The following is a 20,461-nucleotide window of genomic DNA, read 5'->3' on the forward strand; positions in this document are numbered from 1 at the left end:
AGTCAAAATCAGCTAACTCAATCAGTTTCAGCTTTCTCCCAAACAGGGCCTTTGTTTTCATGAAATTTAATGCCTAATTGGTATATTACATAAACACATAAAATTAGTATATTGTGTAAAGAAAGGACAAAGGAAGTTATTTTTCCCTCCGTCTCTTTATTAATATCCACTTTCTCTTTATTATGTGAGTAATAAATGATAGAAAGTGGACATTAATAAAGAGACAGAGGGAGTATTGTCCACTAGAAGTATAGAATGCTGAACGCTCAACGCTAGTGTCCGAAAATCCTAACGGAGTATTGTATTTAATAAGATTAATAGCTTAATTTGAAAAAGCAACCCCTATGAAGAAGCAAATGGGTTTACATTTTTAAAAATACCAACGCAGTACGCAAGAAAAAAACAAATATAAGATCAATTAAAGCATATAAATACCTGTATTTACCTAAATTTAGTACCTATTACACTAGTACCTAGTACCAGGTGTTTGAATTGGTTGATTATGACTATAATAACTGAATTGGTTGCTTATGAGTTACGACTATAATAACAAAATCCCACCTTAACTTTCCACTCATTTTTATCTCCTCATTCTCCTCACATTCTCATACAAAGTACTACGTACTTCTTTTAAAAGCCTTAAATCCTCATATGGCAAGAAATAAGCCTCAACATTTAATGTACTTGACCATATCTTCCTCAATTAAGTAATAATCTGCTTCAACACTTCTTATATTGGAGTTTGGCACAAACTGAAATATGATGTGAAACATATAATAATCCCACTAAGGAATTCACTAAGTGGCGTTTGGTATAGTAATTTCACACGTATGAAACGGATCTACAAAAAAAATACTGATTGACTTCCAAGAATAATCAAATAAAGTAAGGTTTTCAACCATAAATTGATTATGAAATTATTGTGTGGACTAAAAACCTCCAAGAATAATTAAATAAAGTAAGATTTCTAACCATAGATTGATAATGAAATTATTGTTTGGACTAAAAACCTCAATAAAGTAAGGTTTCTAACCATAGATTGCTTCTTACACTGATTTGCTTGTTAACAAATTAAACCAAAAATATATAAAGGGGTGGGAGGGGAATCGAACACAGCATGTGAAGCTAAGATTTAATTCATGAACGGAAAACTTAACCAACTAAGCCAACTTGTAAATTACAACAAAGCTTACTAAATATTTATATTAAATAAATTAAATTTCCAGATTTTGGGGCCCAGAAAATCTTAGGCCCTGTGATGTTGGGCTATTTGCACAGCCCAATAAGCGGCCCTGCTCCATCTTCTGACCAAATGATTTTTTTGATATCTTAAAAAATGAAATTACCAGCTAATCACGATACTCCACATGGTTTACCTTGTGGAAGTGACTTTTCTTTAATTTTTTTTTAAAAAAAAGGACTGATTGACTCCTATAAAATGGGAAAATACATCCCTTCAAAAAACACAAATGATCCCTAAAAAAAAAAAAAAACGAGAAAATTCATCTTAATCAGAGGGTATAAAAGTGATTTCCTTTAAAAAAAATTTGAGAACAAAGTCATTTCCATTATTTATATGAGGGTAATTTTGTAATTTCATTCCTTTCTTCCTCCTCTATTACTGTTCAGTGCTCACTGCACTTTCTCCTCTGTTTTCCTTCACCATCACAGCAACCCCCATTACAAATATCTCTTCTACTAATATATTTTAAGATAATATTTTCAGTTTTTAAAGCACTTATACTCTTGTACATCCAATAACTGAACAAGCCATGGTAATAAACAAAGGTAAAATCATTCACACATTCATTTTTTTCGTTCTGATTCCAATTGTATTTGGATCAGAAGCTAAATCTTACAATGTTAACGTAGTCGGAAACTTCCACAAAGTTCCGGCAATTGTAATGGTTAAAATAATAGGTTGTTTAGTGGGGGGTGTTCTTATGGCACTCCTCGTATATTACATATATTATGTGTATTTTCACTATTTTAAACCGAACTCGAGTTCATCCCGAAATCGAGTTAGTTTAATAATAGATGTAATAAATTAATACAGTATTAGTGTGACAAAATAGAGAGAAGTAGAATAGAATGGCTTGGTTATTATTCATCAATAGGTTGATTATTTATACAAAACCTAAGTTTATAAGATAGGAAACAATCTTCCTAAAAGATATACGTCTAACCATAAACCCTAAAGATATATTCTCAAAATAATATCTTAACATAAATATCCTAATTAAATATATTATTTACTTAAATGATATCTACGGAAAATATATCACACATATATTTTCCGATATCTCTAACACCCTCCCGCAATCGTAACGGCAGTAACACGAACGTTGCGATTGGAAATTCTTCACTTTGTTGAAGCCGAGATGCACACTCTTGAGATGTCGCCTTCAATTTTTTTTCTTCTTTTTCAATGATGAGAACGTTCATCTTTTCGAACTCATCAGTCATCAATCAATCAAGCAGGAACGTCATTCTTTTCGAACCTGCAAATATAATAATTTTGGTTTTTCCAGAGCAAAACCGAGCTCCAATCAAATATTGGTTTTTCAGAGTAAACCACACTAAAATCTTTTATTGGTCTTTCAGAGTAAACCACACTCAAATCTCTTATTGGTCTTTCAGAGTAAACCACACTCAAATCTCTTATTGGTCTTTCAGAGTAAACCACACTCAAATCTCTTATTGGTCTTTCAGAGTAAACCACACTCAAATCTCTTATTGGTCTTTCAGAGTAAACCACACTCAAATCTCTTGGTCTTTCAGAGTAAACCACACTCAAATTTTTTATTAGTTTTTCAGAGTAAAACCAAACTCAAATTCAAAAGAGCAAAATCATGGCTCAAATCAACTCAAAAACCTTGTCTCACGGCACAAGGAGAACCAAATATATCTTGTCTCACGACACAAAAGAGCCGTTTTTTAATTTCTTCATCTCCAAAGATGTGTTATAGTGGAGGAAGTCCACTCACATACTCACAAAAAAAAAATTCTCCCAAAAAAAAATCACATACAAATATATGATACGTGTACCAACCTAAAAAAATAAAAATTTAAAAAATATTAATATTGCATAGCGGAAGCAAATTTTGAATCCCACCGATGGGTTTAACTTTCTAACCCACCGGCAGGGAGAGAAATTTTTGTGAGCGGTCCCAAGATTTAACCTGCTCTGATACCATGACAAATTAGAGAGAAATAGAATAGAATGGCTTGATTATTATTCATCAATAGGTTGAGTATTTATACAAAACCTAAGCTCATAAGATAGGAAACAATCTTCCTAAAAGATATACGTCTAACCATAAACCCTTAAGATATATTCTCAAAATAATATCTTAACATAAATATCCTAATTAAATATATTATTTACTTAAATGATATCTACGGAAAATATATCACACATATATTTTCCGATATCTCTAACATAGTGTATTACATAGTAGTATTACAATATGTTTCAAAAAAAAAAAAAAAAAAAAAGTAGTATTACAATATGCATATGTAATGATACGGAGTAATACATAATAATACCAAAAAAATTAATACTCCGAATTGAATCATAGCATAGGGGAGGCAAAACTTCGCGGTCTTTATATACCCCTGTTTTCACCAATTTCCAACTTACTCTCATTTTCCAAATTCAAATTTTCGAACCATCAAACCGAAAATCCTTTTTCCCTCTCATTCTCTCTCTACTGCGCAAGTTTCTCTCTACAAGCTCAATACTCCGGCGAAAATGGTGATTTTCTCTCTCCTCATTCCGATTATCTCCTTTGTTATTCTCACTGCATTGCTGTTTTCCAGAATTTTCTGAGTTCTTATATATGCTTCTCATTTTGACGTAGGTTGTCGCCCAAAAGGTGAAGGAAGCTGAAATAACTGAGCAAGAATCTCTTCTACTGGTAAAATTTCACTCATAATCTCAATTTTCAGCTCAATCGAAGATGAATATTACTAAATCGTTTTACAACGCTTCAATCAATAGTTCGATCGTTTGAATTTCATGTTTGTTCGCTATAATTAGCTTCTGATTTTTGTATATTGCCTATTTTCCTCGGATTAGGGCTTTATTTTCGTTTTGATGTTGAAATATATGTTTATCCTGTGTTAATTGTGCTATCGGCTGGAATTATTGGTGGATTATTCAGTAATTTAATTTTGCTGTTATACGACTAGTTTCGGAAATTTTAGGTTGAATTTGCGAAGTTAATTTAGCGAGAAGTTTTGCGAAATAGAGATATTCGAGGCAATTTTTGGTACGAAAAATGTTTGAAATTTTGAATTTGTATGAATTTGATGTTTACGCGCCTCTGTAACTCTGAAAGAACTGTTAATTGAATTTTTGAAAATCTTTCTTGCCAAATTATTGGAAGTTGAATTGCTACATTTTTGGATAATTTTTTGAATCGGAAAATCTGTGGTCTCAGATTTGATTTCCTACCTCTATGAATTCATAATTCTGTTTGTAATATTGTACTGCTTCGCAACTCATGTTATCACTGAATGATCGAAGATAAACAACCTTTCGATAACTCGAATCTTGAGAAGAAGAAAAAAAATATGTAATGGTGAAAATATAAGTAGGCTGGCCATTTTGGAGATAAGATCAGTAAATATAATACTGAAAAATGACTTATTGCAGACTAGGAATTTGCTTCGGATTGCAATATTCAACATCAGTTACATAAGAGGCCTATTTCCAGAGAAATATTTCAATGACAAGAATGTTCCTGCTCTAGGTAATATTCTAGTTGATTTCACCTCAGTTTATGTTTGTGAAAATATGTTAGTCTAATCAGTTTGTGTGTTTTGGGAATTCGTGTTAATCATTAGAGATGAAGATAAAGAAGCTGATGCCAATGGATCCTGAGTCCCGCAGACTGATTGATTGGATGGAGAAAGGTGAGTACACCTTTAAATTGATTTCATCATACTACCTGTTGGCTCTATTGCTACTTGCTAGCTGATAAACTTGGCTGTGCTGTGTTTTTGCAGGCGTTTATGATGCATTGCAGAATAAGTACCTAAGGACTCTATTGTTCAGCATATGTGAGGCTATAGACGGTCCAGTAATCGAAGAATATGCATGTAAGACTCTTATACAAGCCAACTAAAACACACACACAAAAGCACTGTACTACTGCATTTCAATGTGTCAATTAGGTTGATTAGAGGGATTTATCATTATGTTGCAATAATTAAGCATGTGTAAATTGTTCAGTTTCTTATTCCTGAATCTACTTGTCTGCAAGTCTTCTTTACATTATGATGTTAACTTACTGAAACTCGACTAATATGCCTATCTTTATCATATTGTATATATATGTCCTACAGTTTCGTTTAGCTACCCAAATGCTCAAAGCCAAGAAGTCTGCATGAATTTTAATCGCACTGGAAACAAAAAGCAGGGAGGATCTTTCAAGTGCAACTCAACTGATGAAGTTACTCCAAATCAAATGAAGTAAAACCTACTTTATTATCCCCTTTTCTCTAAGATTTTTGTAATGATATTATATGCATGGAGTTCTGCTGACATAGATCAGCTATTATGCAATTAAATTCTAATTTGAAGAGTGCATAATTGTAGGAGTTCAGCTTGCAAAATGATTCGCACTCTGGTTCAACTTATGAGAACACTTGACAAAATGCCTGAAGAGGTAAAAATTCAGCAAATCAATCACAGGATACCATGCAATTTTGTATGTTTGTCTGGCTTATATCAAATAAAATATTGATATTACCTTTTCACATTTCAGCGCACAATCTTGATGAAGCTCCTCTATTTTGATGATGTGACGGTATGTCTTTGCTTGCCTGTTGTATCAGTGCTGATTGTATCTGTGCCTGTCAGTCTGTATCATGAGTGTATGATTAAAAGCTGTTAAATCCTAAAGGTCATTTATGGTAAGAAGTATCACTAAGAAAATAATTTTCTATAAGTTGACACCACACACATAACCTTGTGCAATTAATTATAGTAAGACTCTGGCTTATGCAGTTCATGATCATAAGAGCCATGTATCTGAATCTGAAAAGCCTCAGAATGCAGACTCCTAGTGACCTTGTTCCTAGAAGAAACACCTTCAGACTTTAATGAGAGTCCTAGTTTAGCTGTGGCAAGAGCTATGTGTTTTCTTTGTCCTGCTCCAACATACCTGTCCTTATGTTTGGATTAATTCATAGCATGTATCTCTAAGTGTTACATCAACTGAAACTGCAGCCAGCAGATTATGAACCACCATTCTTCAGAGGCTGCACAGATGAGGATGCTCGGAACTTGTGGAATAGAAATCCCTTGAGAATGGAGGTTGGGAATGTGAATAGCAAGCATTTTATATTGGCTCTGAAGGTGAGAATAGAAGCTGAGAAATATTTGAATCAGGCGATTACAGTTCTCACTTGTTACTCCATTCATAACGGGATTCATTTATCTTTACAGGTCAAAAGTGTGTTAGATCCTTGTGAAGATGACAATGATGATAATAATGATGAAAGTGTGAGTTTGGGAAATGATTCTGTTCATAGAGATGATACTTCAGAATCTGGCAGTGAGGTATGTAACTGATTTTGCATTTTCAGTGTGCCAATGTTTTGCGTAAGAAATTGTTTATCTCATTGTAACACACTGTGCATCTCATTCAGGTCAGCTCCTCACAAGAAGATCAGTATGTCATCCAACCAGTGGGTAATTCAACTTTCTCTCTCAACTTACTAGGCACTGTAATGGTCTTCTTGCAAGTTCATAAGAGACATTGTGTAGATATACTGATTTACTTTCTGTTTTGTGCTTTGCCTTTCCAGACAAGCAGCAACCTTATCAAGAAGACACCATGGCTTCTCAAGGAAGTGGTAACGACACTTCTCATTTTAGGGTACTGCATCAAAAGGATAATGCTACTTGTTTTACATAAAATTTCTGGTACTTTGCAGATTTCACACAGGATCCAGCAGAAGATGAACAACAATCAAACCGAGTCAAGGACTGGATCATCTCTAACAGTTTTGATTCTGTGGAATTCACTGATGTGCTTGCAAATTTCCCTGACATCTCTGTGGTAATAATTTTTTAGACAAAGAAGACTTGCAATCTATTAATCTTGCATTTTGCATAGCATAATTTTGTTTTTGATCTTATACAATTGCAGGTGCTGATTGAAGGTAAATTATCTTACTCCATTTCCTGTCAGTGAGGAGTATCAAAAGCAACCTTTGAACTTTCATCATAACAGAAAATATGTGCATAATTTTGATTGATGGCAGAGATCATAGACAAGCTTGTTCTCGAAGGTGTTTTAGCTAAATCCGGAAAAGATACATATTCTGTCAACAAACGAAAGGTTACTTGGATTACACTTTGTCACTCCTGCTCATTGCATTTCTTATCTCATTCTTCTGCAACTGTGTACTTTGTTCTGAATGTCCATTTGATGCATCAGGAATCTGAGTATGAATTTGATGTCAAAAAAGAAATAGATGATCAAGTTCCAGTTAATGAAGAGAAATCTGCCCCTGCTTCTGGAGAAGATTTCTTGTATATGAAGGTTAGTAGGTCACTTCCATTCTTTCTGCATATTAGATGGAGTTTTATTTTACAGTACATTCCTGTTCCTTTCGACAGTTTGTGAGTTGTGACAGACGCTTATTTTTAGGCCTTTAAACTTTCTGTTTTTGGCATTGGAGCATTTTTTTCTAGACTAGAGAAAAGATAGGGATGATTGCAAGTGCTGCAACATAACTTATTTCTTCTTCCTTTACCTCAAAGGAAGATGCAAAATAAACAATTGTCAACAGAATTTAAATAAAATTGATATTATACAGGTTTTGGTTTCGTTTACTGTGTCCTTGACTTTATAAGTTCTGAGTGCAGGCCTTATACCATGCTCTTCCAATGGATTATGTCACGATCAGCAAGCTTCAAAGCAAACTTGATGGTGATGCCAACCAAACTACTGTGAGAAAACTGATTGACAAAATGGCCCGAGAAGGATATGTTGAAGCTACAAGCAACCGCAGGCTAGGTCTGTGTAGCTGCATTTTTTCCTATGCTTCTTCTCATATGAGCTTATACTTAGTATAATATTTTTTTTTGTTCTGTTCCAGGCAAGCGTGTCATCCATTCAGATGCAGCTGATATGAAGCTACGTGAAGTCAGAAAGACGTTGGATTTTGAAGCTATGGTGATGATGCAATTATCTGTTGGATATATTAGTTCAGCTGTACTGAGAAATTATGCAAGACAAGGCTCTAACTACTCGATTCTAATCTGTTTAACAGGATGTTGATGTTACTGCACAACAAAGCAAATTGAACCATGCAGAACTTGAGAAAACTGGTGAAACGCTCACCTTTGTCTGACTCATAAACCAACTACTATAGCTTTCCATATGCTAATTACCTTGTAATTTGCAGGAATCAAAAAGCCTGATGTGTCAACTTGTGGCGTCCTTCACTCCATTGGATCTGATATCACACGCATGCGAATCAGATCTGAACCTGATATGCATCAAAATGGTTCGCTTTGGAGTGATCAGTCTATTTCAAAAGCAAGGGAGGGTCCATATACCCCCACAAGCAAGACTGGGGTTAGTGTTACTGAAGCACCTTTCTTAGATTTTCAATGTTCTAGTATCTGCTAGTATATATTGATGTCCTCTCAAAATAAATATAACTGTAACTCTTATGTGATTTCCTAACAGCCAGCAGCTTCAAGAGAGAGTACCATACCTGGGAGTGGTAAATCCAAATTGAATGGGCAAACAAGAAACAGCAATGAGACTGATGACGTAATGTGCAGCAGACCATCACAAGACAAGCGTACTAGGAAGGCAAGCACGGTAAGTTACAGTGTCTAAATAAAGCAACTTAGCAATGGTATTTACAGCATTACAAGTTACAACTAACCTCTGACCTGTAATGTAACTTTGCCTGGACATAGGTCAAAGAACCAATCATTCAATACTATAAGCGCCAGAGATCATCTCAAGCTGTTTAGAAGATGAGACTCGACTATTACCAGAGAGGTAAACTTTGCACTTTGATTTAATTATGATTTTCTGGTTATAATGATTCAGCTAAGTAAAGTCCCATATTGTATTTGCCATTTGGAATGGATGTTAATTTCATAATCTACATAAAGTATCCGTAATCTGTCTGGTGGCTGCTAGTCCTTCAGTATACCCTTACAATGGATAGTAGGCACCGGGCAGCAATTAATTTAATAAAACAATAAGAATTGGACTGTCGTTAGAAGACTCACACAAAGACGATGAACTTTGTCAAATAGTCGGTTGACTTTTTTTTTTATTCAATATGCTTAATTAATCATAGTGTACCAACCAAGACAAAAACCTTAACCACAATAACAATTTATTGTTTTCTTTTTGTAATTGTTATTGTTGTTGTTGACCTGTTGGGTTGAGTCATTGAAGCATCTTTAATGCAATAGACTTATGCTAGTTACTTGTTGACTAAAAACCTCAAGATTGTTATCTGATAAATGTTCCGTCTCACATCAAATATTGTGAAGAATCTCAGTATACGAACATTAATTTCTTGGTATACCATGTTTCTTATTCAAATAAAACAATGATTTTTAGCAATTCCTGGTAGATTTGTGTTTAGTCTGTAAAAGGTTGCATAGAGCCCTTGTTTAACAATACATGCTTAAATGTTTTTAACGCGGAAGTTGGATTGTCTTCATCAAAAGATGGTGTTCTTTAAGCTAACTGAAGATGTTGCTTGCAGTTTGGGAGCAACCAACTTGTTGTCCCAGCAAAAAAGCAGTAGGCATGGAATGACTTCGACGGGTCTGATGGCTGACCGTTGGCAGGAACTAGCAATGCAGTACGAGGATACAACTTTTTTGACTGCAGAAAACGCGCTAATATTTGCTTAAGTTTAATTCAATCAAATGTTGTATATATGCTTAACAGGTTTCTTTTGTTCGGACAAACTGAGTGTTCTTATAGTTGGACTCCTTAAGTCCTTTCCTCCAAAGACTTGTGCAGTGATGTTGCATTACAGTTTTACGGAGTATAAATTAACGACTGAATTCTAATATTACCTACCAAACATTAGTTTAATGAAAGTTTCCTCTGTTTGTTGAGCATGAAATTAAAGCAATCGAATCGTGATGAAATGTTCTTGAAGTCGATCACAACCTGTGATTTTACTTCCCTTTCCTCAAACAGGCCCAATCGATCCTGTTATTAGTTAAGTGCTCAAAAACTCGATAGATCTTAAGCTAAGGTTCAAAAGTCTGGAGTTCTTGGTGACTTCTTGCTGAACTACCGCTCAATTTTAGTTATTAAGCTTTATAAGTTTTGAAGTGCAGAAAGTTGTAGATTGTTCCAGGCTTGTTTGATATGTGATTGTTAAATTGAGCTGTTCATTTTTACAGCTGAATGTTTTTACATGGATTAACAATAGAATATAGACCAAAAGTACTTTATTTATCTTTCATGTTTGTCAGCAGATTACTGAAGGTCTGATATTGACTTGTGTGACTGAACAACATTGAGTCCCACATCGAAACTTAGAAGTTTGTTTACCTCTTTATATAGCTCAACCTTTACTTATGGGTTTTCCCTTCAGGGACATCTGATAAAATTGGAACGATACAGAGAAGATTAGCATGGCCCCTGCGCAAGGATGACACGCACAAATCGAGAAATGGTCTTAATTTTTTTGACGAAAATTGGATTTTTTTTTCCCAGAAAATATTTGATTTTTATTGAAAAATTCCTTTGACCATAATAAAGGCATTAAGCAATGACGAAAAATTATTTTTAATTTTATTCCTCTATAATATAATTTTATATTTTTTTACACGAATTTTATTCCCTATAATTGATTTTTCTTCTTTAAAAAAACTTTGACAATAATTGAGTAAGGATAACAAAATTACACGAATCAAAGTAATTTTTCAAAGTTTTTTTGGATAAAATATGTAATTGGGTGTAAATAGTTGACGAAATTATCTAATACTTTATCTATTACACTATGCATATTGTCCGATTTTTTTTTTATTATTATTTCATTGTAAGCAATTATTAAATTTATTATTAGATTTACTATTTTGCTCTAAAAATTCTTTTTATTTAATGGTGATTGTCTCACAAAAAAAGTTAAAACCAAGAAAAATTTAGTGGTGGCTGAGAGAGGTGTCTGCTATAGTACATTTTCAGACATTTTTCATTTAAAAAAAAAAAAAAAAAAAAAGAAGAAGAAGAAGAAGAAGACATTTACATAGGTTAGTGATCAAAATAAATTGGGATTTAGCAAACATATAAATGATGTTGCAGTTATTTTAGCATAGAGGAATTACACTCAATTTATTATTGGCATATTATTTACAACTAAACCAAAATTATGACTCGTCATCTTGAATACCTAAAATGAATATTAAAAAGAGTTTAATACAGGAGGTTAACTTCAAAGTTATTCTTCTTAAAAAAGATAGAAAGGGGCAGATTTGTGATTAGAGTAGAAAGCATTAAGAAAATGCATTATCCATGCATGACTATACTATAAAATTGTCAAATGGGGTACTTGGACACTTGACAGTGGGTCCACATAATTGTGCCTTTTTTAATGCACCCATACTGTACTCAATAAAAATTAACAAATCATATCATTGTTCATACTAGTCGCAGTAGGTAGCTGGTAATGATTATTGTGCAAATTTCTTACTAGTATTTGCTATTATTAGGCTCGGTTTAGTTCGTCTTATTTTACATTAAAAAAAAATTGTATACTTTGTAAGTATGAAATAAGAAGAAAAAAAATATAGGTGAGACAAAGTATAACACAAATTGTTTTGCTTATTTTCTAACTTGAATATGATCAATACCAAAATTATTTTATTTTTATCCGATCCCTACATTTAAAAAGTATGAGAAAACACTTATTAATATTGTGAAGATAATTTTGTCCCTAAAATGTTTGTTTACTTATACCCTTATTCATACGATGTTAATTATCTCTATGCTTTTCATTGTGTTAATTAATGATTTAACTCTAATGAATAGTAGTTGGACAATTATACCGTCTAAAATATAAATAGTGATTGGACAATTATGTTGTCTTAAATATTTATTTACTTAGGTACCCTCATCAATGTTAATTACCACTCCGTATTATTATTAGGATAATGTTATATAAACATTTAATATACTTCCTTTTTTAGTATTTACTCGTAGTTAAAAAATTATTGACAATTCACGAGTAAATCGGTGTAAAAATTGTTTATTTTTTTCAATTCTTTCCATTTTTTTCCTTATTATTATTATTATTATTATTATTATTGTTGTTGTTGTTGTTGTTGTTGTTGTTGTTGTTGTTGTTGTTGTTGTTGTTGTTGTTGTTGTTGTTGTTGTTATTATTATTGTGAACCTTTAAATCCTAAACACATTTGTTTACATATTTTTCCTCATTAATGTTGTCACCAACTGAACAAGCTCCAGACATGAGTAAGGGACTGTTCTCATAGGCTGAACTGAACTGAACTGAACTGAATATTTTATAAGAGAAGAAAATTAGGAGCTGAATTGAACTAAACTGAATATTTTATAAGAGAAGAAAATTAGGAGCTGAATTGAACTGAACTGAACTGAACTGAGCTGAAACGAACTGAACTAAACTAAACTGAAAATAAACTTATAAAAACAGACTCGACTCTAATTATGGCTACCCTAATTCATTCCAAATGAACAAAATCAATTCATTCTTAGCAAACTAAGCAGCCAGTTGAAACTCACAAACAAAATATATTCTGATTTCTGAATGACATACCAATTCCCAATTTAAATTCTAACATAGTGAAATTTAAGACAGATTGTTTAAGATATGCACATTATTTATTATTGGGTCTATTCTCCATGATTCTGAGTTGTCCCAATCTCATATTTTTAAGATAAAAAAGCCCATAAAAATTCAAAAATATACAAGTACTCTAATTATAAAAACCCAAATAAACCCCAATCTTTCTTGAATATTATGAGACAGCAGGAGAGAGAAAGTAATTGATATGTCTGCAACAGAAAGCAACAACAATAATAAAATAAAACCATGAGAGAATCTACACTTTCTCTCTTCCTTTAATTTTTTTTTTCATTTCCCTTTATTTTTTTTCCTCTTTCTCCTCGTTTTCTTCAACACAACTACACAATAATAAAGAAATAAATACAATACATAAGGAATACAACCTGTATAACATCCTCTGTACTTTATATACTTCGAGTCTGTTATCTTCAACTTATTTTCAATTCAGCTTTAATAATTTTATTTCAATTCAGTTTAGTTCTTAATTTTTGTCTCTTATAAAATATTTAGTTCAGTTAAATTTATTTCAGTTCAATAAGTGTAGTTCAGCTCAGTTTAGTCAATGAGAATAGACCCTTCATCTATTTTTTAAGTGCAATAAGTTGGTTAGTATATTTAGTTATTTACCATACTTCGTACATCAATTTTATTTTATTTATTTATTTAAACTACTTCGTACATTACTTTGATCATTACTCATAATATCATTGTATTCATTATTATAAATTTTAAAAATAGTGATATATTAGTAAAATATTCATTGTTATTAATCAAACAATATATCACATGATAAAATCAAGTATTTATACATTCGTACAAAGCCACTTAAATACTTAGGGCCTATTCATATTTACTTATTTTCAGTTCAGTTCAGTGCAGTTCAGTTTAGCTCCAATCAGTTCAGTTCAGTTCATTTCAGCTCTAATCAGTCCAGTTCAGCTCAGTTGTTAATTTTTTTTGTTTTAGATGTTTTAGCATATTACAACAACGACAATAATAACAATAATAATAATAACAATAATAATAATAATAATAATAAAATAATAATAATAATATTATTATTATTATTATTATTATTATTATTATTATTATTATTATTATAAATTATATTCGTCGTTCAAAATGGTCACATGTTTTTTTTATAGTTGAATTCATTGACAAAATGAGAGTACTACACAACAGTTACTAGCTTTCATAATCGGTTAGTTCTTCGTCGTCTTCTTCTTCATTAAGTTGCTCCATTACCTCGGCATTCCTCTGAATTGACTCCCATATCTGATCAGTCATTTGATTTCGTACAATATCCATAGCTGCTTTTCTGTTATCATCGTACATAGTATGATCTTCTGTTGGTCCCATGACTTCAACTTGGTGCGTGAATGGAATCCCTAGTTCATGTAAACGAACAAAATTGTGTAGAGTATAACAAGCAACGATTGACTACAGTAAAATATTGAACAATACTTTTTATTTATATATATGTATTTAAAATATAATACACAAAAATTTAATAATTTAAAATATAATAATTTAAAATACAGAGTTATTTTTAAAACACTTTTATATTTTTCACAATCCACTATATATATTATCATTAATTTTCATAAACATTTTCATATATTTTTATGCATTTTAATTTTTCAGTTCAGTTCAGTTCAGTTCAGTTCAGCTCCAATCAGTTCAGTTCAGTTCAGCTCGGTTCAGTAAATATGAACAGGCCCTTAATGTATAGTTCACCCATTATAATATTGCACTTTTTAAAAAAAACGTAGGTATGAAATACGAAGTATATAGAAGGTGTTTATATTGTTACTTTAAAGGAGATCCTGTCTTTTAATTTTTTTTTTAAATGTAACATATTTCTAGTAAATGTAAAATGTACAGCATAATTTGGTAGCACATGTAATAGCTAGGTTTTATTATATATATATATATATATATATATATATATATATATATATATATATATTTTGCTAATGAGGTACAAGACCAAGAAGGAAAAAAAGAAAACACAACAAAATTAAAAAAAAAAAAAACAATCAACAACCTATCAAGGAGGAACAAAGCGTGGGAAAGCCACACCTTGTACATCCTTACTAATAATCCTACTAAGCTCCGAAGGAGCACTACTGAGAATAAGAAGATTGTCTGATTGAGCCACGCCCCGATTAGCAAGCCAGTTAGCAGCACGGTTACCTTCACGGAACACATGAACCACCAAGACTTCCCAATCATCCCTACGAAGCAGGTTGTGGCAGTAATTGATCAGGTGAGCACATTCACCGCTTCCTTTGGCAGACGAGTTAATTATTTGCACACAGGATAGATTGTCTAGTTGGACTTGGAGTTTGCTTATTTGCAAATTTCTTGCTAGTTCCATACCTCGAACCAATGTCATTACCTCAGCTCTAAATGCGATACAATGCCCATAATTAGCAGAAAACCCAGATATGAACTGCCCCTGTTGGTTGCGAATAATCGCTCCACCTCCTGCATCGCCTGGGGACCCTTTGGCTGCACCGTCAGTGTTTAGAACAAACCAGCCATCAGGAGGTTTGACCCAAGAAATGCGCTTCTCACTTCTACTCGTACTTGCCTCTTGTTCACCTCGTAAATCAGTTTCATACATGCTTCTCCACATTTCCTCAAATCGAACTTTTAGGAAGGCTCCAACATCAATTGGAATGTCCTTTCCATTTGCAAACACCCTACTGTTTCTCCATTTCCAGAGCCACTAGATTGTGATGCCAAAGTAAGTCTGCCAACCATTTTCTTCATCTCTTTCATCTTCTTCCAAGTTCGAAGCCAACCAATTTTTCAATTGGCCATGATAGAACGAAGGAAAGTTACTACGCCCTCCAATTCTTCTCCAAACAGACTTGGCAGCAGGGCAATCTCTAATTATATGCATTGTAGATTCATTGGCTTCTCCACAGACAAAACACGAAGGATTATTAGTCAATTTGCGCTTGAACCGATTCAAGTTGCCCATCAACCTATCATGGCAGGTAATCCACATGAAAGCTTTGATTCTTTGATGAACAGGCGCTTTCCAAATTAAATCCCAAACATCTTCATCAAGACTCAAATTTTCTTTCCGAATGATGTGGATGGCTGATTTAATTGAAAATTTACCCTTAGAAGAATTACTCCTGTAAAGAAGATCTTCAACTTCAGGATTTTCATTGACTTCATGAGCTTGTATAAACTTGAGGGTGTCTCTGTCCAGGAGGTGGCTGAACTTCTCCCATTTCCAACCCGAGCCAGGTTCCCACATTTCATCTACGGTAGCACCCAGAATGTCTTCAGGAATTGGTTGTATAGCTAGCTCAAATAGAGGGGTCGAAGACACCCATCGATGGTCCCGAAAGAGAGTTTTTGTTCCATTCCCAATTGCAACTCGAATGCCTTCACAAAGAAGTTTGGCATTCTCTGAAATACCCTTCCAGAAATTCGACATATTTTGTCTTGATTCAAACATGTCTGAGTCACAGCGGCCTTTGCAGTATTTGTCCCGCAAAACACGAGACCATAGAGCATTAGGATTGGTGAGAAGACGCCAACCTAATTTTGCTAAGAAAGCAGCATTGGCTTGTCTTGTAGATCTGATTCCAATTCCTCCTTGCGCTCTTGGTTTTTGTAGATTATCCCACGCAATGAGGTGAATTTTCTTGCTATCTTCACTGCCCCCCCCAGATAAATCTCCTGGTTTTCCTGTCAATATCATCACACACAGTCTTCGGTATCTTGGTAGATTGCATAGAATAATTTGCAAGAGATGATAGGGTGGATTTGGCTAAGGTAATACGACCAGCCATTGAAAGGTATTTTGTTTTCCAGCCTGAGAGACGCCTATAAATTTTTTCACATAAATGGCTAAAGGTTTCCCTTGTTACTCTACTCGAAATCACTGGCATTCCCAAGTATAAACCAAGGTCAGTAGTAGTTTCCATGCCCAAGGCAGCAGCTATATCATGTTGTGCATCTTCTTCCATATTTTTCGAAAAATACACTCGAGATTTAGCAAGGCTGACTTTCTGCCCCGAAGCCTTACAGAATCGATTAAGACAATCCTCAATTACCATTGCTTGCTCGACATTAGCTTCTGCAAATAGAATAATGTCATCCGCAAAGAAAAGGTTGGAGAACAAAGGTCCATTCCTACTTGCACGGATTGGTTTCCAACGGTTAGCTATAATCGCTTCTTCGATTGTTTGATACAACCGCTCCATGGACATCACAAAGAGATAAGGTGACAGGGGATCACCTTGTCTAACTCCTCGACTCAGTTTGAACTCATCTGAGGGTTCACCATTCCAAAGGACCTTCATCGAAGCCGAGGTTACACATTCCATTATCACCTCTACAATCAAGAATGGCAGATTCATTTGGAGTAGTGTGTCACGAATAAAACTCCAACGAAGTCTATCATACGCCTTTTCAAAGTCAATTTTCAGTGCCATGAGACCTTTTCCTCCTTTCTTATTTCTCATAGTGTGCACAACTTCTTGTACAATGACAATGTTGTCAGTGATTTGCCGCCCCGAAACAAAACTTCCTTGAGTGTTTGAGATAAGTTGCGGCAGAAGAGGCTTGATTCTATTGTCTAGGACCTTCATGATCATTTTGTAGGCTACATTGCATAACCCGATTGGTCTGAACTGATTTGGAGCTTCAGGATTATCGACCTTGGGCAGCAGCACAATATGAGTCTCGTTGAGATGGTCAGGTAGGCCACGACCTTCTAGAGCATCGAGCATTGCTTTGTAAACATTGTCTTTGACAAGGTCCCAATTCTTTTGATAGAAAAGGGCTTGAAAGCCATCTGGGACTAGTGCTTTCAATGAGCCCATATGTTTTACCACTTCATCAATTTCGATAGTGGTATAAGGTCTTGAGATTGCAGCCCAAGTTGAAGCAGGAAGTTGGGGGAAGACATCATTGGGGATTTCGAAAGGCTCATCCTCCCCTTCTTCCGTGAATAATTTAGAAAAGTAATTCACAACTTTTCCTTTGAACAAAGTCGAGTCATGTACCCAATTTCCTTGGTCATCTTTCAAAGCAACAATTTTGTTCTTCCAACGCCGAGTAATTGTGCTAAGATGGAAGAAGGTTGTGTTATGATCACCATTCTTTAACCAATCGACCCTTGCTTTTAGGTACCAATACAACTCTTCTTCATCAAGCACTTCATCAAGTTCCCTTCGAAGTGATGCCTCTAATTTGATAAGTCCACGATGAGGATTACAAGATAAGGAACGTTGCACTCCTTCAATTCGAGCAAGCAATGAACGCTTCTTACGAAAAATGTTGTGATAAACATCTTTGTTCCATTGTTGTAAATCCGTGGCTAGTTTTGGCAAAGCAGGGATTAAAGCAGAGGATTTGTCCCATTTTTCCAAAATAAAATCCTGGAATTGCTCATGATTTAGCCAAGTTGCCTGAAATCTGAATGGCTTATTCATTTGTTGCAAGGGGGCGAAGCCATTAGGACTTATAAATAAAGGGTAGTGATCTGAAGAGATTGCTGGCAAATGTCGCACCTTAGCAGTCCCAAACATTAGGGCCCAATCTGAGTTGCACAAGGCTCGATCCAATCTAGCAGATTTTCTGGTTTCGGGAGTTAACCCTCTAGCCCATGTGTGAGAGGGTCCAGCAAATTCCACTTCTAAGAGCTCCATGTCATTGATCCAGTCATTGAATTTTGCTGCTCTTTTATTTGTTTCGGCACATGATTTGTTTCTTTCACTAGGAAATCTCGTATCATTGAAATCTCCAGCGATAATTTCAATAGGTGAGCACATTCACCGCTTCCTTTGGCAGACGAGTTAATTATTTGCACACGGGATAGATTGTCTAGTTGGACTTGGAGTTTGCTTATTTGCAGATTTCTTGTTACTTCCAGGCCTCGAACCAATGCCATTACCTCAGCTCTAAATGCGGTACAACGCCCATAATTAGCAGAAAACCCAGATATGAACTGCCCCTGTTGGTTTCCTGGAACAGGGACTGATTGTTCCAATAATTTCGATTTTTGATTAAAAACCGGTTTATTCACGAGATCGCCATCAGCCATAGGAGTATCATCAGAATTATTCTGTTGATTTCCTATACTAAGATGATTAATTTTTCTTTTGGATTTTTTGTTTGAGCGGAAAAGTAAATCCTGTTCCTCAGCGGAGGTTACAGGTGGTGGGAATGGGTTTCCTTTTGTAGCAGCATGGTTGAGAGATTTTTCCAGGAAAGCGTTGAGAGTATTTTTCTCCATCTCACTTTAACTAGGTAGTAATGCGGAACGAGTACATTTATATGAGTTCCTTTCCACGAATTATTATTACTTTGACAGAAATTAATTTAATTTTTTAAAATCCCGTGCTATCATTCCTTACAACAAAATTTTAAGGTTTGTGTTGAAAAAATAAAAATGTCATCGTATAAAAAAAACATATGTGGGTTTAATAATTTATTCATATATAAAAAAAAGATATAAGGGCTTCTGATTGACTGAATTGAACTGAACTGAACTTATTAGAGCTGAACTGAACTGATCTACATTAAATATTTTATGAGATAAGGAAATTAAGGGTCCGTTCACATTTACTTAATTTCAGTTCAATTCAATTCAGCTCTAATCAGTTCGGTTCAGTTCAACTCCTAATTTCTCTCTCTCATAAAATATTCAGTTCAGTTCAGCTCCAATCGGTTCAGTTCAGTTAAGCTCAGTTAAGTAAATGTGAACAGGCCCTAAGATAAAAATTAAACTAAACTAAAAATAAGCTAAAGAGAACATGCCCTGAAAAGTGAAGAATAATAATAAAGGTAATGTTGTATGTGGTTTAAAAAACAAAAAATAAGGTAATGCTATATGTAGCCTTAAGAATTATATATAAGCATTAAATACACTTTAGCCGTAAATAACTACAAAAATTTGGCTTTTTAGGGACAGGTGAACCTCTCTAAATTCTAAAAATCCGTCGCTGGACATACCTAGCTACGGATCTATCGACAGAATCACTCTGTTGGTAAAATCTTGTCGCTAAATGGATTTAGAGATGAGCAAAAATTATGTTTCTAAATTTAGCAACGGCGAAAAAAAAATCCTCGATCCATTTACCACTTCGAAACCTCACTCGAGTCAACTCGGCTCAGCTTTCCATGTAAGACTCCTTAAATGCAATTAGTAGGAGTCAAATCTGTGACCTCAAAGTTACATGGTGAAATTCTTACCAATTATACCAAATACTATTCGTTTACTTCTACGCACATAATTGATTATAAGTGAAAGAAAAATCTGTCTCTATTACATATTTCGTCTTCAAAGTAATATTTTACATAATTCGATTCTAAAATATTATATCAACAACAAAATTAAAAATCCGTCGCTCATTTTAGTAACAGAATTAAAATTCGTCGCTCATATCAGCAACAGAATTAATAATTCGTCGCTAAATCTAACAACAGGAAAAAACCGCCCTTAAATTAGAGACGGATTTTAAATTCCGTTTCTAATTTAGAGACAGGTATTTAATTTCCTCTCAAATTTAAAGACGGATTTTTTTAATTCAGTCTCTAATTTAGAAACGGATTGAAATCCGTCTCTAATATTCCGTTGCTATATACA

The 20,461-nt window shown here is 34.0% G+C and overlaps 1 protein-coding gene across 1 annotated transcript; it reads left to right on the forward strand.

The window, feature by feature from the left end:
- The first annotated feature begins 3,484 nt into the window (after positions 1-3,484).
- On the forward strand, positions 3,485-10,154 carry LOC110700650 (meiosis-specific protein ASY1-like). Its single transcript, XM_021878220.1, has 23 exons — positions 3,485-3,757; positions 3,864-3,920; positions 4,661-4,757; positions 4,852-4,920; positions 5,014-5,106; positions 5,353-5,479; positions 5,606-5,675; positions 5,775-5,816; positions 6,239-6,367; positions 6,458-6,571; positions 6,661-6,703; positions 6,820-6,867; positions 6,949-7,073; positions 7,164-7,176; positions 7,279-7,355; positions 7,455-7,559; positions 7,886-8,036; positions 8,119-8,195; positions 8,293-8,350; positions 8,428-8,600; positions 8,715-8,852; positions 8,954-9,038; positions 9,763-10,154. Exons 1-22 carry the CDS (start codon positions 3,755-3,757, stop codon positions 9,008-9,010), a joined length of 1,866 nt encoding a protein of 621 aa, XP_021733912.1. The 5' UTR covers positions 3,485-3,754; the 3' UTR covers positions 9,011-9,038; positions 9,763-10,154.
- Positions 10,155-20,461: the final 10,307 nt, after the last annotated feature.

This window comes from Chenopodium quinoa, unplaced genomic scaffold, assembly GCF_001683475.1.
Source record: "Chenopodium quinoa cultivar QQ74 unplaced genomic scaffold, ASM168347v1, whole genome shotgun sequence".
NCBI lineage: Eukaryota > Viridiplantae > Streptophyta > Magnoliopsida > Caryophyllales > Amaranthaceae > Chenopodium > Chenopodium quinoa.

Bases quoted from the DNA above. Each gene is read 5' to 3' on its own strand.
- LOC110700650 (XM_021878220.1), top strand. The intron at 5,107-5,352 runs GTAAGACTCTTA...TATGTCCTACAG, and splicing joins AGTAATCGAAGAATATGCAT to TTTCGTTTAGCTACCCAAAT. The intron at 7,560-7,885 runs GTTAGTAGGTCA...TTCTGAGTGCAG, and splicing joins AAGATTTCTTGTATATGAAG to GCCTTATACCATGCTCTTCC.